The sequence below is a fragment of the Aythya ferina genome, assembly GCF_964211825.1.
Source record: "Aythya ferina genome assembly, chromosome: 4".
NCBI classification, from domain to species: Eukaryota; Metazoa; Chordata; class Aves; order Anseriformes; family Anatidae; genus Aythya; species Aythya ferina.
The window spans coordinates 32327377-32354624 of NC_140300.1; the positions used below are offsets into that span (position 1 = coordinate 32327377).

Genomic DNA, 27248 nt, shown 5'->3' on the forward strand with positions numbered 1-27248 from the left:
ATAAATAGATGTGTTTTGTGTGTAAATAGATGCAATAGATGTTTAAATAGTGTATAAATAGATACATTTTTCCCCCCTCTACAGAATTATTCCTTCTGAATCTGCAAATCGTCCCCGGAAGCCTTGCAATTGTACAAAGTCTCTATGTTTGAAATTGTAAGTACATCTTGTTTGTTGCTAAGCCTTATCCTTGACACCATATTTATGCCAAGAATCAAAAGGTGGTGTTTTTAATTATGTCAGAAATGTTATGTCTAGATTGTCAAAGCTGCTGGTGACACTGGTGGGAGATGTCCCAGTGCATGTGCCTTCATGTAACTCATGAGCTGTATGGACCCTACCATTTCATAATGTTGGGGTTCATAATGTGCCCTTGTGTGTGGTAGAGCCAATTCCACTCAGCAGCTGGAGTTGCAGTATTGCTGGGAGTGACATGACATCCCACAGTATCATCAGTGGGCATCTACTATGCTTTTGCAAATCCCTTGAGTAACGCCATGCTATATGAAGTACTTCAGCAAAATTGGGCTGTTATATGTGTGGTTTTTTTTATGGTTGGTTGCGTTGCAGGGATCCTTGGTTTGTTTGTTTCAAACATTTGAATGGGCAAGTGATTTTTAACTGCTAGGTCTAAGGCTCGATCATCTTCGTGAAATCTTTTGCTGTTTTATTGAGAGCATTTGTAACAATTTGATGTAAAAGCATTTTAAGCTGAGGATCTTTGACTGTATGAGAGCTCCTGAAGGCTAACTTGAACCAACAGGGTCAGGAACTGCCTGTGAGGATAACCACCCAAGGACTGCCATGGAGCCAAGCCCTATTAGCTTCTTGTGCTGCTTTGAGGACCTGAGCTGTCTGAACGTCAGCTCAGACAGACACCTTGTCCATGTGGAGCTCAGCGTAGGGTGACTCAGGCGTTCATCAGTGCATGTGCATGGTCACCAGACTAGAAATGTCTGGTACTGCCAACAGTAGTAACACCAAGGTAATGGCCGTGTTTACAAATGCCTTGTCTATCTTCCATTTCAGGTACTGCGATTGTTTTGCAAATGGTGAATTCTGCAATAACTGCAACTGTACAAACTGTTATAACAACCTGGACCATGAAAATGATAGGCAAAAAGCAATAAAGGTGAGGAGTCTTTTTTTTTTTTTTTTTTTTTTCCCCCCTCTTTCTGATGTCATGGAAGGAAAGAGTCTGTTCCTGTTCGTATAGATTTTGGTGTGTTGCTGAGTAGTGCCGTGATGGGACAGCAGGCATTTTAGTTTGCTTCATAGATAGCTGGAATGAAAGAAGTAGCTGGTGTATTCTGAAGCCACAGCATGGGGCCGGGTGGGTGTGTAACACGCTGATCTCCCACCTGTGCAAGATGTAAGCTGTTGTGTTGCATCTGTAATGTCTACTCCCTACATGCATTGTCTGACCCTTTGGGTCTGCCTTGACAGGCCTGCCTTGACAGAAACCCTGAAGCCTTCAAGCCCAAAATAGGTAAAGGAAAGGAAGGAGAATCAGATCGGCGACACAGCAAAGGGTGTAACTGTAAACGCTCGGGATGTCTCAAAAACTACTGTGAATGTTACGAGGTAAGAAGTATTATCTCGTCTTAAAGATGCTGGCTTTTCCTCTCAGTGCTGCAATTTTGCTGCTGTGCTTTGTCTTTTGCTCTTTTTCAAGTTGCAGTAATAGTTTTAGGTCTATCTTTTCTTCCAGCAGTTTACACATAGAAAGCCATGTGTTTTGCAAGACTGATCACTTCTGCCATCTGAGTTTAATTTTAAACCGTGTAATAACTCTGAACACAGGCTTGGAGCTCTCCTTTATTGAAGAGCAATATTTTTAAAAGAAACCTCCTGCACCACATCCCTAGGAGCTCAAGTAGTTATTGCAGCATTGCAGAGACACTCTGGGATGGAACATGTATGTGGAAGCCAAAGGCAAAAGCTGGTGTTGCATCAGATAACTGATCGCTCTATGGATGCAGATATGGTGGCAGACTGACCTGTCCCATAGTTTAGCCACTTAAATTCTGCTGAAAACAGCAGATTGGGAAAGAAAGGCATGGGTGGGATACTGTTCATCTGCACTGGATTCAAGCATAAATTCTGGGAAGGCATCTCACCTTGAATTTAAAGAGAGGACGACTACCTGAGGATTTCTGCTGGTGGCTAATTGCAAACAGGCTAAAACAGGATCACCTTTCCCCTGTGGGTGGTCACTAAGGGTGTCAAAGCTACGACAGACTTCTCACATTCTGTTTATTTCTTTCAGGCAAAAATCATGTGTTCTTCCATATGCAAATGCATTGGCTGCAAAAATTTTGAAGAAAGCCCAGAGCGCAAGACATTGATGCATTTAGCAGATGCTGCCGAAGTTCGGGTCCAGCAGCAGACGGCTGCAAAGACCAAGTTATCTTCCCAGATCTCAGATCTCCTAACAAGGCCAACACCAGCACTCAGCAGTGGTGGGGGGAAGTAAGTTAACGCAGCTCACGGTTTTGCCTGGTTCTAATATGCTTTTTTGGATACGCAGCAGGTACATCCCTGTCATCTTCAAATGTCACCTAAGCTGTAGGACCAGGAGCACTCAGGTGACTGGAGCATTTTATTAACACAGCTTTGTGTCCTGTAAATCTAGTGCGTGCCACGTTTGGCTATGTTCAAGCGTGTAACCAAGCATGGTTGCCCACATGCTGCCAGGAACCATGAAGTACGCATGTCGCATTTACTGAGTGGTTGTAAACCTTGAGCCACCCTTCTGCTGAAAGCTGGAGAATTGTTCTGTGCACCTGGGCAGGTCCAAATGGGCTTTGCCATGTTTCCCAGTGGAGACAGGCACTCAGCACAACGGCCTGTCTGTTCGTTTGACTGCTGCTGTGGCGTGTTCGCTGCCCGTTGGAGTGAGTGGGTTCTTTGTTTTTCTGTTTGTTTCAGGCTGCCCTTTACATTTGTAACCAAGGAGGTGGCCGATGCAACGTGTGAATGCCTTCTCGCGCAGGCTGAGCAAGCTGAGAAGTTGGGCAAGTCAAAAGCTGCGGCAGAGCGCATGATCCTGGAGGAGTTTGGACGCTGTTTGATGAGAGTGATTAACTCTGCGGGCAAGTCCAAAAGTGACCCTTGTGCCATGAACTGCTGACGCGTGCACAAGAGCCACAGTGAGGTGGACTGAACAGAACACTTAAGGCACAGGGACACTTTGGTTTGGCATAGAGGATTTAATAATACTTGTTAATTTGGTGCTTGTTTTAAATTGATTTGCGGAAGATGAAACAAGAGAATATTTTATATCAAGATTTAGAGCCTTTTAAATCTTAACTAAATCCTCTTCTATGTAAGATGATGCCTAAAGGTCAATTTTTCTTCCTGATGTACAGCTTTTAACTTGGGTTTCTTAAGGGAAAAAAAAAAATAGCTGTTTTCTCCCCTTTCCCTCAAAATAATTGCCTGAAGGGCATATATAAATGATTATAATATATATTATTTACAGTATATGGAGTTGCATTGCTTTGTGTGTACAGGAAAATGCAGATGATGGCAAGAATCAGGTGACACTTTGGCAACAGGCTCATAGTGAAGAGGTATCTGTGTGTCGAAGTCAGTTCTAAAAGGCAAGGTGTGGAAAGGAGCATCTAAGTGGAAGGTGGTACCTGTACGTAGGGCGTAACACAGCATGCTTCTTCAGTGCACAGAGCAGTATGAAATATGCAGGCGAGTACACGGGGATTGCTTGCAGGTCTAGTGTTGGACAAGTGGTTGAGAATCTCGCTTGAGCAGACCGCAAGGAATTTGGAGGCAAACTGGATAATTGGGAATTTTTCATATGATCATGGATGAGGGCTCAGATTTTAAGGTGGAACTCATAGGCTGACGGTGGCCTGCTCTTGAAAGTGAGGAAGAGCAGCTGTGCCACAGTGCCAAGCTGTCTGCCCAGCGTGTGGTGTTAGCTGACTGCAGCAGGTAGGTGCTGTTGCTTGGGTGAAGCTGTGAGTTCAGAGGCGTGCAGGAGCCTAATCCCTCGCTGCAGGGAGGGATGTGCAGTCCGTTGTGTTTTCCAGGGTGAAGCTGTTGCCCCGGAGAAGTGTTTAAGCCCGAGGAGCTGAGGTCACAGGAGACCATGGAGCCACACTTGAGACAATCTGGCTTTTAACTGGCCTGTGACCACAGGTGGAGGTTACATTCAGCCTGGTTGTGTGTTTTCATGCTGCTGCTTCTCAGTATCGTGGTGGTTTATTTGGCTAAGGGTTTTTTAAGCGTTGTTTTGAATGACGGAGAGTGCTGTGATGGGGGAGGATGCTAGCGCAGAATCAAGGTTGCTGCCAAAATAATGTATGGATCCTTTGATCCAAAAGGAGGAAAATATACCAACATAACACACAAATCACCTTAGAGCTCTGTGTAGATTGGAGCAGGGGATTTTCTTCAGTATTTGTTACAGGCCATCTCAGATCACGTTTTTGATTTGATAGTAGAATATATTTGCAAAATCAACGTGGTAGGTTACTTACCTAATGTGAATGTCAATAACAATTGTAATAACTGTCTCATTGCTGCCTGAACAAGATGGCTTTTCTTTTTTTTTTTTTTTTTTCTCCAAAAAGGATTTTGCATTCTTCATGTAAAGCTGTAAGCACAGAGATGTGGCAGAGCTCTTCCTCGAGGTCTTCTGGCGGGGGATAAGCTGGGAAAAGATAGGGGCCAGGCAAATGTGCAGCAGAGCCGAGCACCTACAGGTGTGTCTGATGGCAGTAGGACAGGAAGAGGCTTCTGCTCTCTGTCTTCACCCCCTGGCCCCGCGTGGTGAGCAAAAGGCCCTCTGTCCTCCATGCTTCCTTCTGCCCCCCTCCCCAGGGTGGCTCGGGAGCGTGAAGGCCCTGGGCGGCGGGCCAATTTGGTGTCCTGCTGGTCACCGTCTGAAGGGCTCTGCCTGGTAGAAGCATCTCCCTCAGCATAAACCGCAAGTCTGATAGTGCAAATCTCTGAAAAAGGAATCCATCTCTCATGTAAGTAACTATCTGCTTTCCATAATTAAGACTTGGGTTTATTAAAAGTCAGTACGGTAACTTTACACGTAGGTAGGGCAGATACTCAGTTTACTTCTAGTGAGCTAACATAGTATGTCCAGTAAGATTTGTATAAATGTAAATTAGTGTAAGTGAATAAAGTAATAACTACGTACATTATTTTTTAAACAGATTGAAATATGCCTTCTTTTGTTTAGACTTCAATCCATGTTAATTTTGTATATATTCTGTGTCTTACTCTAAATTGCACCTTTTGTGATGTGTATTTATATACAGTGTGCAGAAACACTTGTGAAATTTAGATTACAGTTGTAATTATGTATGATGGCATTGCTTGAGAATATTTTACTTGTAAAGACTTTGAAGGTGCAATCAAATGCTCTTAGGTTTTTTGGTTTTACTTTGAACAAGCTTTCTCCAATATTAAGCTGGGATTCCTCTCTCCCCTCTCCCTGGTGTAATACGTATGGATTGGGTTTTGTACTTCCTTAGCCATTTGAATCAAACTGCTGGACAAGATTTACAGTCAAGCCCATCCAGTTACATGAAAATAATTGGGAACGGGGCAAGGGTTCATTTTCTAGTTCTGTTTACATCTGAAAGTAGAAAAAATAAATTTATATTTACTAGACCTATTCAAAGAATACACTTTTCTATATTGTAAAAATGAAACAGTCAGATAAATCGCAAAGAAAAATAAACATTTATACTATTCTGTAAACGCTCTTTTTGCACTCCTTTCCTTCAGCACTGATGAATACTTCCTAAAGAATTGCACTGAAGTATCAAAATCAATACATCTGTTAGCACCAGGCTCTCTTGTGATGCCAGTACGGGCTTGGCTTCCCAATATGCGATCGAATCCTACCAGAAACTCTGGGTGGTTAGCGTATTTTGACGTCTTTTTTAATTAAAAAAATAATTTAAAGACTTTAATGAAAAATGTAGTGTTTGCAGGACAAGAGTTGAGCAAAGAAAAATCCGCCAGGCTGGACCTCTGAGCCCGTCTGCCACATCCCTGGGGCTAGCCGGGTGCCATACGGATCTGGTTGCAGAACCCTGGGCCAGACTCGCAGGTAAATGCTTTTGGGGAGCCTTTGGCTGCACAAGGCAGTTTGGATGTGCAGTTTGGGTCAGCTTCGGCCTTTTTGGGGAGCACACATGTGACCCAAGGTAGCAATAGTGCGTGACTGGGCTTGGTTGGGGACACAGTTAATCGCCTGTGGGGTTATCCAGCCGAGCAAGAGCTGCCCGTGGCTTGGTGCAGCCCCCTAACGGGGCAGCAGTGCTCGGGGAGCCCTAGGGGCGCCCTTGGGCTGCTCCCCCTCCGGGCGCAGCCGGGCCCAGCGCCACGCTGCTGGCGGAAGCGCTGCCCGCGCTCCCGCCCTTCCCTTCCTGCCCTGCTCGCGGTCGTCGGAGCCCATTGGCCGCCGCCGCGCACCCGCCCCCCGCGTCCTGCTTTGCTATTGGCTGACGGGCCTTCACTCAGCCGCCGCCGCTCGCCCGTTGGAGGAGGGAGGGAGGGCGGTGCGAAGCCAGCGCGGAGGCCAATCCGCGGGGCCGCTGGGCAACCAATGGCGAGCGCTGCTCGCGGCAGCCAATAGCGGCGCGGCCCCGTCCCCTATATATAGCGGGGCGGGAGCGCGGCGCTCCCTCTCCCGCCGCGCCGCGGCAGGGTGCGGGCGGCGCCATGGCCCCGAGCCGCGCCGCGCTGCGGGCTGCACCCAGGTTCCCAAACACCCCCCGCCCCAATAAACAGCCCCGCTCCCCGCAGCCGCTGTCCGGTGATGAGCCTCACTGCTGTTCACATCCCGACACGCCGTGACGACCGCTGTCGAGCTGAGGACGGCGGCTCCCCCCTCCCCGCCTTCCCTCCCCCTTTGCCCCCCTCACCCCACTATCGCCCCCCGCTGACGGCCCTGTCCCCTGTCCCTTTGTCCCCTGTCGCCAGGCGCGGGCCGCAGGAGGAGCCGGGTCCCCGCGGGAGCAGAGGCGGAGCCGCCCCGGTCAGCGCCCGGAAGGCGCCGGCAGCGCCCGGAAGCGGGAGGCGGCGCCGGGGCTGCCACGTTGGAGCGGGCCCGGGACGGGTGAGAGCCGCCGCGGCCCCATTTGCCCCTTTTTCCGCCCCAAATCCCCCTCCGAAATCACGCTGGGGGCGGCGGTGCCACCCTCCCCGTCGCGCTCCTCTTTTGGGGGCGGCTTCGGGCTCTGCCCCTGTGTTTTTATCCCCCCATCTGCCGCAGCCGCCCCGTTTTGCCCTTTTTTTTGAGCATCGCCCTGCCCCAAACGCCCTTTTTCCCCCAAACCCTCACCTTTTCGTTTTTTTTTCTTCCAGCAAGATGAAGCTGAAGGAGGTTGACCGCACGGCCATGCAGGCATGGAGCCCTGCCGGGCAGCACCCCATCTACCTGGCCACGGGTGAGTTTTAGGAAGTGGGGGCAAGTTTTGGGGCTGCCCGTGGGTGACAAGGAGCCTCCTGTCCCCTGTGCCAGGGCAAGGTGACAGCAACCCTGGCTGCTGGGACGCTTCCCTCGTTGCTTATCTGCCCCTTGCTGTGGGTTTCTGCCCATCCTCAGGGGGCGAGGAACCTTCTCCCAAAGCCTTTTGTATCCACGCTGGACAGAAAACTCCCTGAAGGCAACCATAAAAAAGAAAATTATATCAAAATCCAACTCAGGCAGAAATCTGACCACATCTCAGAGTCCTTTTTGCAAGTGTGGTGTTTTTTTTATTGTTGCTATTCTGCATAGCATCCTCTTCTCACTGACGAGCCCGCTCCTCTGCAGGTACGTCGGCCCAGCAGCTGGATGCAACCTTCAGCACGAGTGCTTCCCTGGAAATATTCGAGCTGGACTTATCGGACCCTTCGCTGGATATGAAGTCCTGTGCCACCTTCTCCTCCTCTCACAGGTGAGCCATGGGGTTGTTGTGTGTGCTTTGCGCTGCAGGGCTGGTGCATGGGATTTGGCCACGGTTGTTGAGGACAGACGCTTTGCTGAAGGACATCATTACAGCCACGTATATGGGGCTATGTTTTCAATTCTTGAGCAGTAACTTCAAGGCCTAAAGATCTAAGATTCTTTTGTGAGATTTTTACCAAATGCAGTCTCCTGGGGCCTGAGAAGCTAGGTCTTGCCTTTAAGTAGATGTGGAGGGATTGGAATGAGGTCTTTGCTGCATTGGCACGCAGTAAGATTGCTTATAACGATTGATTGGCCCTGTTTCAGGATGTTCTCTGGATTCGGGTAAGTAACAGTTACAGGGGCTTTTTCAGGAGGAAGCAGGAGGTGTAGGGCTGCTGTCGGTCCTGCAGCAACGCTTTGCTTGAGTGCTGCTGTGGCTCACAATCCCTGCCCTGCAGTTGTTTCTCTTCTGATACGCAGGGCTGGGGAGGAACAGCCATCAAGGGCCCAGACTGCTTAATGCCTGAGCTGTGGCAGAGCTGGTGCTGACACTCCTTGCAGATCTGCTGAGGGCAGAACAATGACATTGAGCCTCTAGGATTTTTTCTCCCTTGCTTTAAATGCGACTGAAATAAGTCAAAGCTTGCCAAGTGGCATTTGCTTTACTGACTTTCAGAACCTACCCACTATGGCCAGGAGGATGTAGAGCTCCTTTAAAAGTGCTTCTCTTGGTGAACAGCACAAGTGTTTGACTTTGCCCCCAGAAAACAAGTCACAACATTGCAAAGGAGTTTGTTTGTTTGTTTTTAAGACAACAACCCATGCCTTAGCTTATAAAAGTATACATCAGGTTATATTGTGGCGTACAGCAAATGAAGATGGCTGGGCAAACAAATCCAGAAAAGATGGATTCAGCAAGAAATTTTGTTAACTGCCCTCCTGTGGAAAATGTGACGCTGCTTCTGTAGAACCACTCTTTATCTTGGAAAGAGCAAAGGGCAAGAGGAAAGTAATGGCACAGTTAACTCTGTTTTTGTTTTGTTCCTCATCTTTTTCTGCTCTCTTTTAGGTTATTTACTCGTTGAATCTTGCTGGTGGTGTAATACTAGCGCCCTGATAGCCTGTTGCTCACCATGCTTGTTCTAACCTTGCATAGTTAGGTGCAGAACTACAAAAAGCAGCATACCATTTTGGTTTGCGGTGTGGATGAGCACACCGTTACCGTAATCTGGGTGCTGTGGCAGGACAGTGACCGCTGACACTGAGCTGCTGAGCACTTGGTGCTTACAGCGTTTGTCAGCCAGCATGTGCTCTTTGTCTGGCCTTCCCCAGCATGATGTGCTGTGAAGAAATCAGTCATGGGTAATCCAGAGAAAAACAAGAGTTCAGTAGTAACACAGTGAGGGCTCAAGCAACTCGTCACCACCTTCCAGACCTGTGGGTTTGCATTCTGCTCTGGTAACACCTGCCATGTGGCAGCGCGGTGCTTCATGTGGAAAAATGCTGTGCTTTGCATGGCTGAATACACAGGAATGCTGTCTTGATTATTTAGCAAGCTGGAGCTGAAGTAATTTCTTCTTTTTTTTTTTTTTTTTTTTTTTTGTGGATGGACACAATGGTTTGAAAACATTTCCAGAAGTATATTTAGTTCCTCCAGTTCAGCCTGGAAGCTCGATTTGCTGTCCAAGTGACACGTGTCTGATGTGAGAGAGCCACTGGCTGAGCATCCAGCACAACAGAGGAAAGTTTGCCCTTCCAGGAGCACCTACAAGGAAAAGGATTTGGAATTTTTGAATAGCTCCACTGATTTTTCTTTCCCTTTTACAAATAGTTGGCCACATGTAGCAGAGGTTTCCCGCCAGGCTGCAGCCTGCAGAGTAAAACGGGGTATGTGGAGCTGACAGTGGCTGGCTGTAGCCGGTGGGTGTCTGTCTTGCAGGTACCACAAGCTGATCTGGGGGCCGCACAGCATGACCGCAGGCGAGCGAGTCTCTGGGGTCCTGATCGCTGGGGGTGAGAACGGGAACGTCATTCTGTATGACCCAGCCAAAATCATAGCTGGAGACACCGAGGTCATCATCGCCCAGAAAGACAAGCACACGGGGCCCGTGAGAGCGCTTGATGTCAACATGTTCCAGGTAGGTTTACTGCTGTTTGACGTGTGCAGGTGTGGATGAGTGGCATGTCTTAACAAGCTATTACCTTATGCGTATCTGTACCTTTACCAGCCCTTGAGAAGGCTGACCTAAATCTGTTCTTTGCATCTTTGTTAGTAAAAACCTGTCCTGTTGCTGGCATCTCGGGAGAGGGAATGAAGACTTGTAGGTGTCCAGTTGATTCCTTCCCCTCATGATTTGACGTTGCCAATGTTGCAGGTGTTCTTAGCTCAGCCTCAGTGTAAAACAGAGGTGGTTTTCTGTGCTGCTTCAACCAGTCTTCCCTTTCAGTTCCCATAGGATGTGCTGATTTTGTCCTTGTGACATTTCCCTGGGCTGTCACTCTTTGTTCTGGTGACGTTCGATTTAAGGTGTCCCCTTTAGGGAGATGGCATTGGCATCTCTAAATCTCCTCACTGGAAAAGGGAGGCAGAATAAACACACTGTGACATGGTCTCTTAAGGCAGAACAGCTCTCAAAATCGGCAAGCTTGCTCCATCATTAATTAGAGTTCAGTTCCTTGTAGATACAGTGGCTTGGCTTTTCTTCAGCCCCCTCCAGCTGCAAGTCAATGGAGTTGATTTCCTTTCCTAAATAGCACTTTTGTCCCTGGACGCTTGCTTTCAGCAAGACCATCCTTTGTTCATTGTGTCTTCTCGAATGGTTTCCTCTCCTCTCCTGGCCCTTATGAAGCTGGGACTTGCTGGTCAGCAGACATGGGATGCAATCAAAGGGCATCCAGTGGCCCCTGCATCTCAAACACTGCTTTTATTTCCTTAAGCTGCTCTGTGTGAACCAAAGGCTATATCCTGAGCTCATACGCGAAATTGGCACAGTCTTGTCCATCTGATGCTTCCCAGCAGCTAAGACTGTGAAAGCTGATGCTGAAAATACTCTTAGCGTCTGTTAATGTGTCTTACAGACTAATCTGGTGGCCTCTGGTGCTAATGAGTCTGAAATCTATATCTGGGACTTGAACAATTTTGCCACACCAATGACTCCAGGAGTGAAGACGCAGGTACGAGATTGGTATTTGTTAAATACTGTAAACTAATGAAAAGCATGAAGGTCATTTATCTGGAGAGCTCATTAAAATCAACTTTAGAAGCTATATGGAAAAAAAAGAGACTTAGGATAGAAAGCAATTAGTTGTAGTTAGTGATGAACTGCATTTCTGTCGATGGTTGTCAGAGTCCTTGTACAACAGTTGTTTCCTATTAATGTAAGTAAAAATATGTTACTTTATCGCATATTGTTCCCCAGTGGCTTCCTGAAAGGTCAAGAAAATTGGGCTTTTGGTGCTTGCAATGGGCTTTTTTTAGTCTGTGGGGTTTGAAAAGTGGGTATTTTTGTTCGTGTGACGTGCCTCTGCTATGGCAGGAGCCCGTGTCCCTTCAGGAGAGCTCTGTAGGTGCAGCTGAAGCAGCTTTCAGTGAGCGTGTATGGTAGCACATTGGTTATGACAGCACTATGTTTTGGCTTCCATCATGTCTAACTATTATGGCCAACCACCGCTGCCTTTCTGGGAGCACAGCTTGAGTGCTGTGCCGGTCAGTACCATCCTGTGCAGCCCCTGCAAGGAACAGGCTGCTGTCGTTCCCCTGCAGCAACGTGGGGTGTGCAGAGCTGGTTATCCACACCAGAACTGCAGTTTTCACTGGCTGCACAAGCATTGCTTGGTGTCTTCACGTGGCACAATTGCAAATAAAATGTTTTTAAAAGTACCCCTTTTAGTCTTAGAATAATGTTGTGTTTTATCAAGCAGTAAGTACTAACAAGCAGAATCTCTCTGGTTACACCATTTTTTAAATATCCATAGCCACTGCACACAGGATGAATCTCTTCCAGTCTGCCTTTGTATGGTTCACTGCATGCTTATATCCAAGGACCACAAAGGCAGAGACTGAGGGAAAACACAAGTAAGACTAGCTTAGCAGCTGCTGAAAAGGAAGAAGATGAGGCAGTAGGCTTGGCAGTCACATTTCTATGTTCCAAGGAGTGTTCAGGTGATGGCATTTAGCCTCTCTGGGGAAGAAAATAGCCTTTTGTCCTTTGTCTTTGATGGAGCTGGAAGAATGAGAGGAAGTTGTTTAAAAGCAGGTACTTTATGCAGCTCTTGTTAAGAAATTATGCCAGAACCTTGTAGTTACTGGAAAATCAGTGTACTACTGCGGGGTTAGTTGGAGGCAATGAAGTGAGGAAACAGAATGAGCAGAAATCTGGAGTTGAAAGATTTCTAGTTTAAAGCTGTTAGTGTGGATACTTTGTTTGGGATGGGTACTTCATTATCACGTGGATATTGTGGGAACCTTGCTTTTGTTAAGGATATTGCATAGGATTTTCTACACTGACAGCTTTTTCAGGGGCTCTGCCCTGCAGGAGGTGTGTGTAGGAAAGCAGAATAATCACAGTACCTGGGGTGAATCTCCTTGCAAACACGTTATATAGCAAGGCCCAAAAAGAAAGCATTTTGAGGCCTTTCTTTGTAAGGGTGTGACAGGCTGTTCTGTGTGCCCGGCAGCCACTCGAGGACATCAGCTGCATCGCCTGGAACAGGCAGGTCCAGCACATCCTGGCATCTGCCAGCCCCAGTGGCCGAGCCACCGTGTGGGATCTCAGGAAGAACGAGCCCATCATCAAAGTCAGTGACCACAACAACCGGGTGAGTTAGCTCTGGAGGAGATGCGCGGGGGCTCCTGAAATAGCTGCTTGGTCACTGTGCTCTGATTCTGATAAGCTTCCTAACTCGTGTTTCACATACCTGGTCCCTGACATAACAGCAGCACAATAGGCTGGCTTCATTGTGGGATTGCAGGTTGTGATGGGATGTTCCCACAATGGTAATCTCTGCCTGATGGTGGCTTTTATTAAAATATCAACGAAAGTTAAAGTTAGCCAAAAAGCTCTGTGTGGATGCTTTTACAGCATTCTTAGATTAAGACGTAGTATTTTAACAAGACAGTACGAAGTCACCTTCTTGAGAGGGCCTTGGGGATCTAACTGCAGCTCTCCTTGCTAACAGAAACAAGGAGAGCATCCCACACTGAGCGCAGTCAGAAACAATGCCCAGAAATACAGCCACAGAGTGGCACTTAGCTGAAGACCCTGTTCTCCTCACGCTTAGACCTGTTCAGGCTGGTTGTCTTCCGTTCTCTAGCGCTGTTTAGTTACCCTGTGCTTTGGCACAATGTTGTCCTTCAGATGCACTGCTCGGGCCTGGCATGGCACCCTGATGTTGCTACCCAGATGGTCCTGGCCTCGGAGGACGACAGATTGCCTGTGATTCAGATGTGGGACCTTAGATTTGCCTCCTCGCCGCTGCGTGTTTTGGAAAGCCACACAAGGTATGAGAGAAGACAGAAAAGCTTCCTTTTATGGGGCCTGCTGGTTGGAAGGAACGAGGCCTCACATTAAAAACACCTTCCCCCAGAAAAAAAATCGACATTCCTGATTTGTTTTATGCTGTACATGAGGAAGCTGGAGTTCAAAGAAGTAGCAGAAGCTTGCTTAAAAAAAAAAAAAAGCCTACAGGTTTGCACATGCTGTAGAGGCAAACACACCCTTCTGGTACACTGGTATCGACATTCTCCTACAGAGAGTGTTGAATTCAATTTTCCTATATGGTGGCTGGACCTTTAGAGCTACTCATGCAGAAAACAGCATATATTTCAATATATCAAATGCTGATAACATTTAACAATTTCTTACAACAGAGGGAGGAGGGGGGAGGGCATTCTGAGGTGGAATGCTCTGATACAGTACCAACTCGCTTAAACACATGCTCTGTGTTACCATTTTTCATTTATGTTAATCTGTTACTTGGCTGTGACTTTTCACACAGGGGTATCTTGGCCATTGCTTGGAGTATGGCAGATTCAGAGCTGCTGCTTAGCTGTGGGAAGGATGCTAAAATTCTGTGCTCCAACCCTAACACGGGCGAGGTATTGTATTCACACAACTTACTAAAGTCTCAGTCTGTTTGGAGGTTGCACAGTGGCATATGTAAAGGAGCATTTGTAAAAGCCGTTGATTTTTCCTGTATTGTTTTACCCATTCTCACAGTATTTGCTTCCCTGAATTTTCACTGGTTGAGAAGGGGAAGGAGAGGGGGGTGGATCTTTGTTCGCAGTCCTAGGAATTATGCTGCTGTGGGGTGTTTCTCCATGTTTACTTGTGGTTGATAGATGCGTTTCCTGAGCTTGTTTTGGTGCTGCAAGACCACTTCCTGCCATAGTTAATCTTACACGTGGGTCCCTACTGCTTTTCTGCACCTATTTAGTAGTGCAGAAAAATTATCTATCTTAATAGGGATAGACATGGATATCACTAAACTGAGTGGATCCTCTTTACAGACCACGTGAGTGTTTGCCCCCAGACCATGACACTGTTGGAGGGCTTCTTGCTTGCCAGCGTAGGCAAGACAATCCTGGCAGACGAGGAGATACGTGTTTCCAAAATTCAGGCAGGAGTGAAGTACAAAAGCTGAGTAAGACAAAAAGTGGGGGTGGTGATTGTGTGATCTAAGCTGGATGCTGTGCTGCCTAGAAGGCTTTACGTTCGGATGACTCACACCACATGTTTTTATTTAAAGGAAAAATGTTTCCTAGGAGACAGCAAGGCAGCTACCATTTTGTTTCTTCAGCCAAAAATTGTTAAACAAGTGAAAAATAACTTCTTAGTTTGTGGTTCAATCCCTCCTGTAGCCGTAGGCTTTTCTGTTCCAGGGCAGGAGGGACCGTCTACTCAGAGCGCAGGTTTAACTTTCCCAGTTATCTCCCAAAAGCCAGTAGCTGCACATGCAGCACAGACGTATGCTGCCTGCCTAGCTGGTCACGTGTGAATTAATCAGAAAATTTAATGGGAGGAGGAAATAAAGCAGCAGTGTGTGGTAATCTCTGATGATCACATCCTGCCCACTGTCAGTGTGTAGGGTAATGTGGAGGCTGCTGGAGAGCAAGAAGAGCAGCTTGAAAACAGAAAGATACTGCTGCTGCTCGTGGTGTTGCCTAAAAGCTCTGATCTGCTGGACTTGGTTTTGTTGCCCAGGTGCTGTATGAGTTGCCGACCAACACGCAGTGGTGCTTTGACATCCAGTGGTGCCCCAGAAACCCTGCCGTCCTGTCTGCCGCTTCGTTTGATGGGCGGATCAGCGTTTACTCCATCATGGGAGGCAGCACGGACGGGTTGAGGCAGAAGCAAGTGGACCAGGTATTGAGAAGCACGCAGCTGAGAAAAGTGGATGGGAAGAGGAAAAAGCATGGGCTTGGGGAAACCTTTGGGGGGTGTTGCAACTCAATCCAATGCAAAAAAATGATGCTGCTTGGCTTATCGGAGATGGTGTCTCAGAATTTCCCCATCCTTTTTTATTTTTGTCAAAGCTTTCATCCTCATTTGGGAACCTGGATCCGTTTGGTACAGGACAGCCCCTCCCACCCCTGCAGCTCCCCCAGCAGACTGCCCCACAGAGCGTCGTTCTGCCCCTAAAGAAACCACCCAAATGGATCCGGCGACCTGTGGGAGCATCCTTCTCGGTAAGCAGGAGCCAAGGCTGGCCGGGCAGGGAGTGAGACAGCGGTAGCACCTGCAAAGTACATCTGGAAGAGGGGCGTTGGTCATCATGCTCCACCTTGTGAGCATTTGCCCAGAGTGCTGTGGTGGCCGAGATGCTTGTGGGAACATCTGGAGTGAGCGCTTGGGACAGTCGGCAAAGCATGACAAAAAAATGCTTGGGAAAAAGCAACTGGGAAGCCCTGTGTTCCCACCAGGCACTTGGTTTTTTCTGTTTTGGGAACTAAGGCTTTGCTGCATTTCTGTGGTGTTTGCTTAGAAGGAAAAAAAAAATGCATATTTGGGGTTGGGGGACAATAAGTTGGGCAAGTAGCTGAGACTTCAGTGCATCTTGAAGGTATTGTCTCATTGCAGAGAAAAATAACTCAGCCCTTAATGGAGGTAGCTAGGGTCTCTGCAGCAGCACGCAGGCCAAGGCTCCTCTGTGGATGTCAGCCTGGCAAGGCCCTGCTTTTCATAAGAGCAGAGTCACCTCCTCTTCAGCTCCACTAAGGGCTTGTTTCTGTGACTCAGAGGCCATTTCCCAAGAGACCTCCTAAAGATTTTAGGCAGTTCACTTGAAATGGATTTCTGTGCCAAAATACTACCTGATTTTCAGCGGTGTGTGTCTGCTTATTCATTATCTCACCCATGTCTAAATCAACATGGAGCTGTAAACTGAAATAATATAAGCTCCTTCCATTTTTTTTCCCTTTGGATTTCTTTCCATGTGATGAGGCCATTCACTGCCAATCTCTCAGTAGCCTTTCAAACAGTAAGCTAGCTGCCACATGCAGGGTACGCATCGTGCCTGGGCGTGTATTTAATGATGGATAGGATCCTTTAGTGTGTTCTACGTTTACCCCAGTAGGCAGCCAAGCTTCATGTAGCTGCTCACTGGTTGCCCTGAAGGTGGGATGGGTAAGAAGGTGAGAAAGAGTAAAGTGAGAAAATTCATGGGCTGAGATAAAGACAGTTCAATAGGTAAAGGCAGAGCTGTGTGCAAGCAAGTTAAGATAAGGAAATCAATTCAGTCATGTCTGTCTTTGTGCAGGTTTTTAGCCATTCAAGGAAGTGGGGCTTCGACATGTGTCACGTTTTCTTGGGAAATGCCATAACTTGGAATGTCCCTGTTCCCACTACCACTTCCTCCTCCTTTACCCCAGCTTTTATTGCTGAGCATGACACCATGTGTTACAGGATACCCCTTTGGGCAGTCTGGGTCAGCTGTGTCCCCTGCCAGCTCCTTCTGCACCCGCAGCCTCCTCGCTGGCAGGGCAGCCTAAGAAACAAAGACCTCAGTGCTGTATAAGCACTGTCCAGCAACAGCTAAAACGTGGGTGCATTATCAATGCTGTTTTGGGTACAAATCCAAAACATAGCATCATATGGGTGGCTGTGAAGAGAATAATCTGTATCCCAACTGTAACCAGCACAATGTTGCAGTAACATGAGTTAATCTGTTTATGCTGGCCACTGTGCAGACAGATTTCTCAGGAGTTCCTAGACCAGGTCCTCAGCCTGAGGGGAAAAGAGGGATAGGAATAGTTGTGTTTATGAACTCACTTGAATGTGCACACGCTTACCAGCAAGCTGCTTCAGTGCATAGCATCGTGTGCTGGTGGAGGAACACCATGAGCTGATGCCAGGACCATTTGTCCATTGAATGATAAGCATACATGCCTTAAACAAAAGCACGCATACATGTGTGCATAGTTTGTTTGCATATACTTGTATTTTCACGTGTCACATGTGTTCTCAATTCCAGTTTGGAGGCAAGCTGGTTACATTTGAGAACGCCAAGCCTCAGCAGCAACCAGGCATCGAGCAGCAGCAGCAGCGTCACCACGTCTACGTGAGCCAGGTTGTTACAGAGAAGGAGTTCCTGGCGCGCTCCAACCAGCTGCAGGAGGCTGTGCAGTCCGAAGGCTTCATCAGCTACTGCCAGAAGAAAATTGACATGGCCCAGGCTGACTTTGAGAAGAATGTGTGGGCTTTCTTAAAGGTAACAATGACAGCAGTCCGGGAGTTCCCCATGGACCTGGAAAGCCAGTGCAGGAATATTTTATTCTGCATGTTACAGTGTTCTGCCAGAGGAGGGCTTAGGAACAGAAAGTGCAGGCTGGGGGAATGGTGCTACTTAAGCTCTGTTGGTGTAGGGGTGGCTCAACAGAAGAATGAGGGTCCCAGGGTCAGGGCCCTTGGGACACCATAGGAGAAGCCACAGCTTGCCAAAGGTGTTCTGTGTTTTAGTCATCCCCTATCACTGCATCTTTGTGCCTGCTTTTCACTGTTTGCTGTGAATATTTAGAGGTTCCTGGGTGAAGCAGATTTGCAGGCAGTTAACCTCCATTAACCAAATTGAAGCCTTGCTTACCTGCTCAGCTGTCCAGCTCACTGAAACCTTTCTCATTTTTTTATGTCTTTTTTTTTCCCTCTCAGTCACTGTTCCAGTCAAGTGAAAAGCCAGCTGGGTGAGGGTGTGGAATTGATGAATTGAAATGTATTCTTTATAACTTTTATTTAAGGTGAATTTTGAAGAAGATTCACGTGCTAAATACCTTGAGCTGTTGGGATACAGGAAAGACGATCTGAGGAATAAGGTAAATGTGCCTGGAAGCTGGGCTTGGGTTAAACACTTTGCTGTTGATGGCTGTATCTGACAAGTACAATCGATGTAATCATTTACATGTGGGACTGCAGGAGCCTCTGCCAGTAATCCACAAGCTGTTCCATACGTGAAACTTTTTTATACAAGGCTGTTTTCAGTGTGTTTCTCATCAGACAGTGTTTGTCAGCGCTGCAGCTTTCCAAATAGCTGTAAGACCAGTGGTGCTCGGTCCTCTGTGTAAACAAGGCAGACGTGAATATTTGTGTTATTTGAGGAATTCCTTTGTTCCAGGGGGTACTAGAAACCTTGAGTAATTCTGGTATTTTTACAGCACTTGCGGTTTCGTTTGGGTTTTATTAGCTATGTCATCTTGCAATATGGTTGTACAATAAGAATTCCAAAGCACCCCACATAATTCTGAGGCCTGTTTACATCTGAGTGTCCCTTGCTGATGGGAAATTTTCACCCATCCAAAGCTTTGATATTTGTTGTTACAGTTTGTGTGATTTTGTTGATATGTGACATCTTGATTTTGCAGTATCACTGAATCTCATCTGGTTTTAGGCTTTCTGGTTGAAGAACATGCAAGCACTCTTCAGTGTTTCATTAACTACTTTGCTAACCTTGGATAGTCCCTTTTTGTGGGGGGTGACTTTTGGTTTTAGGAAAAAAGAAAACAAAGATCACACATGATTACATTTGGAAAGGCAAACTGGGTTACAGGAAGCAGTTTGTACATCTTAGGAGTTACCTTGGTTATCTTAGTGGTACACAGGGATACTTGCTGTGAGTTTTGGCTCCTAGCTGCTGGCAGTGCTGTACCTAGGAACTGTCTAATGCTTTATCAGTTCTGATTCAGTGGATATTTAAGTGTGTGACTCATTTCTGTTGTATCAATCTAATGTTTGTTTTGAAAGAGTGGCTCTGAAAATGGCATCATGTTTATGAATTAAATGGCTTCCGGGCCAAACTCATGATTAGCAAAAACATTACGTTATCTGTCACAGTTTGTCCTCAGCATCTAGATGTTTGTAGTGTGACTCAAAGACAAGCACAAGACAAATCCTGTCTTCTGAAAGCAGCTTGCAGTTAAAATGCTCAGGTGCAACTTGGTCCTGCTCCCGCAGAGGGAGCAGTGGTGGTACTGTGGGGGCAGACGGGAGTCCCCCACCACTGCTGCTCTTGGGTTGATGGGCATTGCCCATGGGGAAGAGCTGGATGCCACTGAATCGAGTGGCCTGAGATGTTGGACTTAGCCCATCGTTTTCCTGAATCACAACTTGCTTTTCATCTTACTGATAGAGCAGGAAAAGCTTAAAAAAATAAAATACAGCCAGTGACTTTGGCTTCTTGGAATCAGTTAGTAAGAACATGGTGTTGTGTTTTATTATTTTGAAAGGCTGGGATTGTTATATGTGAGCCAAAAACTGGTTTTCTCCTTCCTATTGTATACTAATGATTAAAAATGAAAATTATCCCTAGCTATTTGACCTTTTTTTTTTTTTTTTTTTTTTGTGAAAACCAGCCTGTGGGGGTAAAACACAACTTGCTAAATTCAAGGCGATAGATGATAATAAGCAGCATTACTAAATCCAGGCTTCTAGACGCCCAACTAATGTGGGGGTTTTTGCGTGTGTTTTAAATTCTGCACATGAAATTGGCATTTTGAGGGCCTCAAAATTAATCTGGAGTCTTGATTTGCCTTTAAAAGCAGTAAAAGCTGGGGATTTAACTCCTCTATACCTTAGAAAGTTCTACCCCGAGGCCATACGCCTGCTGTGCTTGAAACCACAGCTTCCTGACCAGTTCCCTGTTCCAGCAAGGTTGTCACCGTTTCCTTTTCCCTAATCAGTGCAGACAGAGGGTTTTTTCTTGTATGTTCTGACAGTGTTTTTATTACTGTGGTTTCCAGCAGCTCTAGTGAGTTTTGAGGCCCTCGAGTTAACAATTAAACCTTTAAAGGCATAGAGAAGTTGTTGTTTCCACCAGAGCTTGGGGTACGCAGGGCTTAGCAGTAAATCCATCGCCAGGCTGGGGAAGGAAATGGCTCTAGCTTCGTGCTAACTGTTGTGCAAGCAGCAGAGTAGCCACGTTTGCCAGTTGGAGAGATTGGTGGGAAGTCTGTCCCTAGAATAAACGTGCACTTACTTAATAAATCTTGGTTGTTCTTTTTAGATTACGTCAGCTCTGAATAAAGAGGGTCGTGCAGATGGTGAATTGGGAGAGGTAAGCAAAGACGTACGTGTTAACTCCTCGTGTAGTTTTATAACGCCATCGTAATGTGCAAAGGAAGAATAATTTTCCTTTCTGCTTGGTGACTGTCCCAGACAGAGCAAGTCAGAAATAAGTCAGCACAGGACAATTCCCTACATTCAGTAGGATGAAGGTACCTGTGGAGAATGCAGGACTGCTTTCCTCCACTCAAACCTCCTCCTGTTTTCTAACGATGGGCTGTCAGTCACAGGTTTTGGTGAAAGGTCTCAGTCATGTACCCATACTTTCTCCTTTTGCTGCCCACATCCCACCCACCGTCGCACTTTGCTGTCCCTGAGGTAGGACAGAGCCTTACTGCTTGGCAGCTGGTGTCAAGAACAGCACCTTCCCCGGGCTTAAAAAAATAAATAAATAAAAACAGGACCAAGAGTTGGCTCTGTAACGCTGCACTGCCTGGCAGATGCTCATCGTGCAGGCACTGCCTGTAGTAACAGCCTGAGTCCACCGTGGGGAGTGCTTATTCTTGTGCCCTACGCATCCTGGATGTCATCTGTTGTGGCCTAAGGGGGAAAAAAAGATTTGCTGCACGTTTTCAGAGTGTTTAAGATTGAAAGATACTGTGCAGTAGTAAAGAGCAAGGAAATAGAGGCCTCTGCCACGTTTGTCATATTTGTGTGTGTGCTGCCAATGTGTTTTGCTGCTTTGCAGACTGGCTCTGACTATCGGTTGGAAGGTGGCTGTGCTCTGCAGCGCAGAGTATTTCTTTCTCTTCTGCTGGCTCTTTTTATTTTATGGCATCTTCTCTCTGCTGAAGGCTCCCGCAGAATCTGATGCATCTGTACCGAACGAGAGGGATGAAGGCCAGGCTGCAGAGGAGCCGTTCTTGGGAGAGGTATCTGTCGTCCTCTAGACTAACCCTGGTGGCCTACTGCGTATTTACTTCACCACTGTGAAGAGCATTTCATCCTGTTGCCTTTTTCTGCTGCCGAGTATTTCTGGAAATACAAGAAGTTACTGAGAATGAGGAAAATGCGGGCTCTTGTTAAGTTCCACGGGGTTTTCTCATCAGTTGCAGCTGTCACGCAGACAGGTTTTGGTCGCAGTGAAGAATGTGTTCATTACTTAACAGTGCAGTTAGCACCAGACCCAAGGACCATCATCTGCCATAATTTTTACTCTGACACTCAGCTAACACATACTAAATGATCTGCTGCCACAACTCTCATGCATTCCTCTTTTTTTTTTTTTTTTTTTTTTTTTTTTTGTCTTTGATCACTGCTTTCTTCTTTTCCTCTGGCTGATAAGTTACTGAGCAGTCAACTTATCACTGCTCTGCTTCTAGACAGAGCCCTTTACAGAGATGTAGCTGTGATACTGGGGGAAAAGGGGAAATATTAGTTGCTTCCACTGGGTGCCAGCCCATTTGCACCTGAACAGGGAGTATCAGTCTTCAGTAGTTAGCTCTTAACTCTGTTGCAACAGTTTGGTCAGGTTTTTTGTGGGCATTTTGTCCTCCACAACAGTGCTTCCTGCAGCTTTTTGTTTGCTTCTGCCTGTCTGAACAGTGCTGTTTCCATGTACAGGTCTGTGATTTGAATGAAGGACCCAGCCTGTGTTGCATGTGGTTAACAGCAGTGAAAATATCCACCTCCCTCGTAGGGTAGAATTTGAGCTGTTAGCCCAGCAGTGTTGATTTGCAGCGTTGCATCAGCTTCCCAGTGGAGTTAAACTTGTCTGGGGCCTGCCTGTAGTTGTCTGTGATGATGAGGATGGTGGTGAAGGGCTCGCGTGTTGGAGCAGTGCAGTTGTCAACTCCACGTAACAGCGTGTTAAGGACCCCAGAATGGAGCTGCCTTTAGCTCTGGTGTGCTTGGTTGTTAGTTTATAGGTCTGTAGCGGTGAACACACACACACATTTTCACTGTATGTGATTTACAAGATACCTCACAACCAATCTCTTCTAAGAGAAACTTCCTGGCCAAACCCACCCGTAGCCTGACGGCATGGCTGGTAAATATTTGTGAGGTTGGCCTGGAGCCACGGGTGCTGCACGAGGGAGGGCTGTCACATCCATGAAGTGAATGGGCCCAGCCACAACACGCTCTCAGCTGATATCAACCATGCGTCACACAACATCTGACAGCAAATTAATTTTGCAGACTGCCTGTCTCATGAGCCAAACATAGCACTTGTTGCAGTTTTGCCTCCCTGCTCCAAATGCTCTGTCAGCTGTGTGCCTGTTGTTCATCCTCTCCAGTACTGTTCCACAAATCAGCATGTAAGCAGGGCGTTCTTACCAGGCCTTTCCTCTTCAGCTTCCACTGCATCTACTGGCACGCTGACTTATGGCAGAGGAGACCATTTTTTGCACAATTTATGGTGGAGAGAGACTTGGTTTTGGTATTGTAAATTGAGGAGAGGTGTTGAAAATCCCCAGATTCAAAAGGTTGCCAATAATGACCTCCCTCTTAATTCCTGGGGGAGCCTTACAGAAGCTTCCATCTGCTGAGCACTCTTGTACTGATCCAGCAGAGTCCTTAAGCCTGTGCAGAGCACTCTGAACTTCCATGTTCAAAGTGAGGCACGCGTTCATGTGCTTGTTAAACTGGGGGGTGTGCCTAATGCAGGTGTTTGGAGGATGAGCTGAAACCCTACATGGAGCAAAATGAAACCTGTGCAGCATTAGGGGAGGCTCTTCTTGGTTAGGACTGGAGGTGGAGTAGGAGGGAAAGGAGAATATCTGATTTTGTGGTTGTTTTGCTTTGAGAGGGCTGTGTGTGTGTGGGCAGGGTGCACCTGTGCAGAGCAGTACCCAGGATCCAGGTGTCTGCCTGGTGGTTTCTGTGGTCGCCAGGTAGGCATACTTAGGCTTGTCTAAGCCTTCAGTGGTGGTAAATCTGGGGGTTTCGCTGCTTTTTTCCCCTTTGCATCTGTTGTAAAAATAAATGGTGTGGTCAGAGAGATTGGAGCTTTTGTAATGCTGCATTTACATACACTAGAGATCTTTTGATAAGCACACTGTGAGAAGTCTTGACTTAGGAGCTGATTTGGTGCAGGCACTGGGAGAAGTTGATTCCATGTGCTGAAGCAGTTTTATAACAAATGACAGGTAATAACGTTCTCTCCTTCAAAACTAATGACTTCTTAGGGAACTGGCAGGTGAAGTTACCTTAACTTCTAGTGCAAGAGCCATGTTGTTTAAAGATGCGTGTATGCATTCCAAATGTGTGCATAATCTCAAAAACCTTGCTTTTTCTTTCTCTTAGAGGGTTAAAGACAATAAGCAAGAAACTGAAGATTTGGGATCTGTGAAGAAGACATTCAACATCTCTGTCAGTGGAGGTAAAAAAAAAAAAAAAAAAAGTGGAGGTATCAATTCCATTGTGTGTGCTGATGTTTATAAATAATAATGTTGCTACTGGTGTTCCAGTGAGAAGGAAACTTCTGCACAGATTAGGAAGGATTATCATGACTGGCCTCTGTTACTCCATTCATTGCACAGCAGTCTCGAGACTCCTGCAAATACCGCTTTAATGCGGGGAAGGAAGTGTAAAGCACTCCTGTACCCCACTGCTGTAATGTGGCTACTGTGAGAGGGATTACAGTTACCATAAAAGCATGCACCTGGTCAGGCATGAAGCGTGTTAACCTCCCTGTTTGTAAAGAAACTTCCAGGGGATCCTGAGTAACACAGAAGCCATCCAAACCCTGTCGAGGTTTGACTTTGTTTCCAGTAAGGCATGCATGGGAGTTGTTACAGAGGTTGTTTAGAAAAGTGCTGCCTATGAGGTACCAGCATATTGCTCTGCAGCAAGGTAAGTGATGCTTGGCAGTGTCCCACCTGATCGTCCTGTGACCACGGTGTGACTGGAGAGGAACCTGGAGCATCCCTCTGAGTGCCTGCAGGCTGCTTTGCAGAGGAAGTTGTGCAGCGTTGTAGAGCGGGACTGAATCACCAGCTGTTGCATTTCTAGGTGACTCTTCTGCCATGGTCTGACCAGGCACTGCTCTCTTGCAGATGTGGATGGCTTGATTACCCAAGCTTTGCTGACTGGTAACTTTGAGAGCGCAGTAGATCTCTGCTTGCACGATAACCGCATGGCTGATGCCATTATCCTGGCCATCGCAGGCGGACAAGAGCTGCTTTCTAGGACACAGGAAAAGTACTTTGTGAAGATGCAGAGCAAAATCACCAGGGTATGTATTTTCAGCTAAGAAACAACCTGCATCTAGATTCTTGACAACCCCTTTTTCACCTTAGAAGTTTTCTTGCTATCTCACAGGTTTGTTTCTGTGGGAAGCTAACGTGTATTCCAGTTTTCCACAATGTCTTGGAGCAAAAAGATTTTTTTAATATATTTGATTGATAAGGAGGGAAGAGGCACAGTGCATGGATATCACTAAAGTGTTCTTTGCCTTGTTTCCAGTGTCTCTGAGATACATGTACAGTAGTAGATTCACACTGATAAATATTTTAAACAGTGTACTCTTCAGTCTCTGACATGTTTTCAGGTGCTGTGCAGGATCTGTGCTCAGTGCCAGTAGCTTTAAGTAATGCCTGGGATCAATCTGAACAGATTTTGCTGATGCTTTGTTTCGCTGTGTGCACAGAAGGTAGCTAAGTCGATACGAGGTAATCTCGGCACGCTGCTGCTGTGTGCAGGAGACAGCATGTTAGGGCCAGCCAGGTATTGATTCTTGTCAGCTTTCTGCCATGCTGGGGACTGCTGACACTGCTCTTCTAAATCTTCCTTTGTGAGTACTGACACGACTAGCAAAAGAAGGATGAGATGGGAGAAGTGACCTTAGAAGAGCACAGTACGGTGTCTAGCAAGGATGGCTGCTTTTACAGGAGGAGAGAAGGTTCCTGTTAATCTTCAGCAGTCCAGAGGCAAAGAAAGATATTTGATGCAGTAGCAGGAGGCGGCCTCTAACCGGGCAGCTGCTGAAGTAGTTTCCTGGAGCAGGACTGACTGCCATGCAGCACAGCACGGTCATTTGGGGAGTTAGAGCACCCAGCCTCACAAGCTGCAGCCAGCCCGCAGGTGGAATTTTGTTGGTCACCATCTGTGAGCCAGTTTGAGGTGGCAATGGTTTGCATTTCTAGTATGACAGGAGGAGAATCTCAAGTATTAGCACTCGGCAGGGTTTCTTCCCCCAGCTTCTTTGCTGCATTTGGTCTAAACAAAAGAAAACTTGGTACCTGGATTGGGAAATGTGTGCTTTACTGAGTTGATCCTTTAGAGAAAGGTGTTTTTATGGAGAGCTGACCAGTTATCTCTGCCTGTGCTAACAAGTGGGCCATGACCTTGTCGTTACAACCTTGTAGTTGTTGTTCAGGTGGTGGTGTTTCTTTTCTGGCCCGAGCTGCGCCCTTAGTGCTTGTTCAGCTGTTTCCGAGCTTGAACTCTTGGCATGACAAGGGCATTGTTCACTAGACTGAAGCGCAGCTGCCAAGTCTGTCTTTTGTTTGAAGCAGAATAACTGGAGGCGGAGTTTAAGACAGAAGAAACTGGAATTTCACTTTCAGGGGTTGTGGGCAGACAGCCTGTGTGCATGAGGGAAGGCTCAGGTTACCACAGCCAGCTCAGGTGCAGTGGGAATAAGTCAATCAGTAGACAGAAATTACACTGTACTGGGGGGGGAAAAAAAAAAGGAAATCCTACCAAGATCTTAACTGTGGTCTGTCTCCTTTGGCCCCAGCTCATTACTGCAGTTGTAACAAAGAACTGGAAGGAGATCGTGCAGTCTTGTGATCTGCAGAATTGGAGGGAGGCTTTGGCTGCTGTTCTCACTTACGCCAGGCCGGATGAGTTTGCAGCCCTTTGTGGTAAGGATGCTTTACAGACCAATGACATTTATCCCACTTGCTGCAGAAACTACGCTTTGCCACTGTTTTTTCCCTTCAGGTAAATTATTATAATGCCTCACTAGCTGCTTTGATGGGTCATGCAGTTCTTCAGTACCATTGCAGAGGAGGAGAGGCACCTCTGGGGTTCTGTATTTATTGTATGTTCCCTGTTTTTCTGGGCCCAGAGGGGACACCTAGCAGCTGTGTGTGTGCACCGTACAATCCATGAGGAAGTTTTATTGCCAATACTTACATGTCCGATGCTTGTGTGCCTCTCAGATGTCAGCCACAGTGTCTGCTGAACTGTGCAGATGTGTTTCAGCACACACGTAAGCCCTGAGTATTTTGACAGCTTTGTTCACAGTCCCTTGGCAGTCGTGTGCTCGCTGTTCTGAGTGAGGATCTGCAAAAAGCAGGTGATAGAGAGGATGATGATGCCCCAGCCTCTTGTCCTCTGTCATGTCAGCTGGTGGACTGTCCTCTCTGATGTGTTTCTGGTTTGTAGGCGCTTGGCCAGTCCTTGCTGCCACAACATGAGCTTCCCTCTGAGGTGACCTGTGCTGGACACTGGAGTACATGTACATGTATGTCCTCACAGATGGAGCCCAGAGGCAATATTTCTTCTCATGGTGCTAAGGAGATGCACAACAGGTGTTGACAGCTTCCTGTGCCCCAGTAGCAAGGGGGAGATCTGTGAGGTGGTTAACAGGCATCATCTTTGCTCCTGTTTTCCTTAGATCTCCTGGGCAACAGGCTGGAGAGCGAGGGGGACAGCCTTCTGCAGACGCAGGCCTGTCTCTGTTACATCTGTGCCGGCAATGTGGAAAAGCTTGTTGCCTGCTGGACCAAAGCTCAGGATGGAAACAGCCCCTTGTCCCTTCAGGTTGGTATTGCTGTGAAGAAAGAGGTTGGAAGTAACAGATGGGGATCCTATGGTGTTCAAATCAA

General features: G+C 46.9%; 2 protein-coding genes across 28 annotated transcripts in view; both read left to right on the forward strand.

The window, feature by feature from the left end:
* LIN54 (lin-54 DREAM MuvB core complex component) overlaps positions 1-5739 on the forward strand; it is a 34727-nt gene extending 28988 nt beyond the window's left edge. For all 12 annotated transcript variants that reach the window (XM_084518711.1, XM_084518720.1, XM_084518719.1 and 9 more), the window contains 5 exons: positions 85-156; positions 1030-1132; positions 1447-1584; positions 2270-2472; positions 2932-5739. In XM_084518711.1, the coding sequence (XP_084374837.1) occupies positions 85-156; positions 1030-1132; positions 1447-1584; positions 2270-2472; positions 2932-3133 (718 nt within the window). In that variant the 3' untranslated portion in view covers positions 3134-5739. The remainder of the gene's footprint in view (positions 1-84; positions 157-1029; positions 1133-1446; positions 1585-2269; positions 2473-2931) is intronic.
* A 236-nt stretch (positions 5740-5975) lies between these two features.
* The window catches only part of SEC31A (SEC31 homolog A, COPII coat complex component), a 36877-nt gene continuing 15604 nt past the window's right edge, over positions 5976-27248 (forward strand). For 5 of the 16 annotated variants that reach the window (XM_084518696.1, XM_084518704.1, XM_084518706.1 and 2 more), the window contains exons 1-19: positions 6076-6094; positions 6970-7105; positions 7354-7436; positions 7805-7928; positions 9861-10059; positions 11000-11095; positions 12599-12739; positions 13279-13421; positions 13919-14018; positions 15124-15285; positions 15456-15608; positions 17393-17629; positions 18153-18227; positions 20411-20461; positions 21264-21341; positions 23716-23791; positions 24468-24646; positions 26153-26279; positions 27038-27183. In XM_084518696.1, coding sequence (XP_084374822.1) covers positions 7358-7436; positions 7805-7928; positions 9861-10059; positions 11000-11095; positions 12599-12739; positions 13279-13421; positions 13919-14018; positions 15124-15285; positions 15456-15608; positions 17393-17629; positions 18153-18227; positions 20411-20461; positions 21264-21341; positions 23716-23791; positions 24468-24646; positions 26153-26279; positions 27038-27183 — 2166 coding nt within the window. In that variant the 5' untranslated portion in view covers positions 6076-6094; positions 6970-7105; positions 7354-7357. Of the gene's footprint in view, positions 6095-6728; positions 6747-6969; positions 7106-7353; positions 7437-7804; positions 7929-9860; positions 10060-10999; positions 11096-12598; positions 12740-13278; positions 13422-13918; positions 14019-15123; positions 15286-15455; positions 15609-17392; positions 17630-18152; positions 18228-20410; positions 20462-21263; positions 21342-23715; positions 23792-24467; positions 24647-26152; positions 26280-27037; positions 27184-27248 lie in introns of those variants that run through there. The other 11 variants (XM_084518691.1, XM_084518699.1, XM_084518700.1 and 8 more) reach the window with 6 other exon arrangements.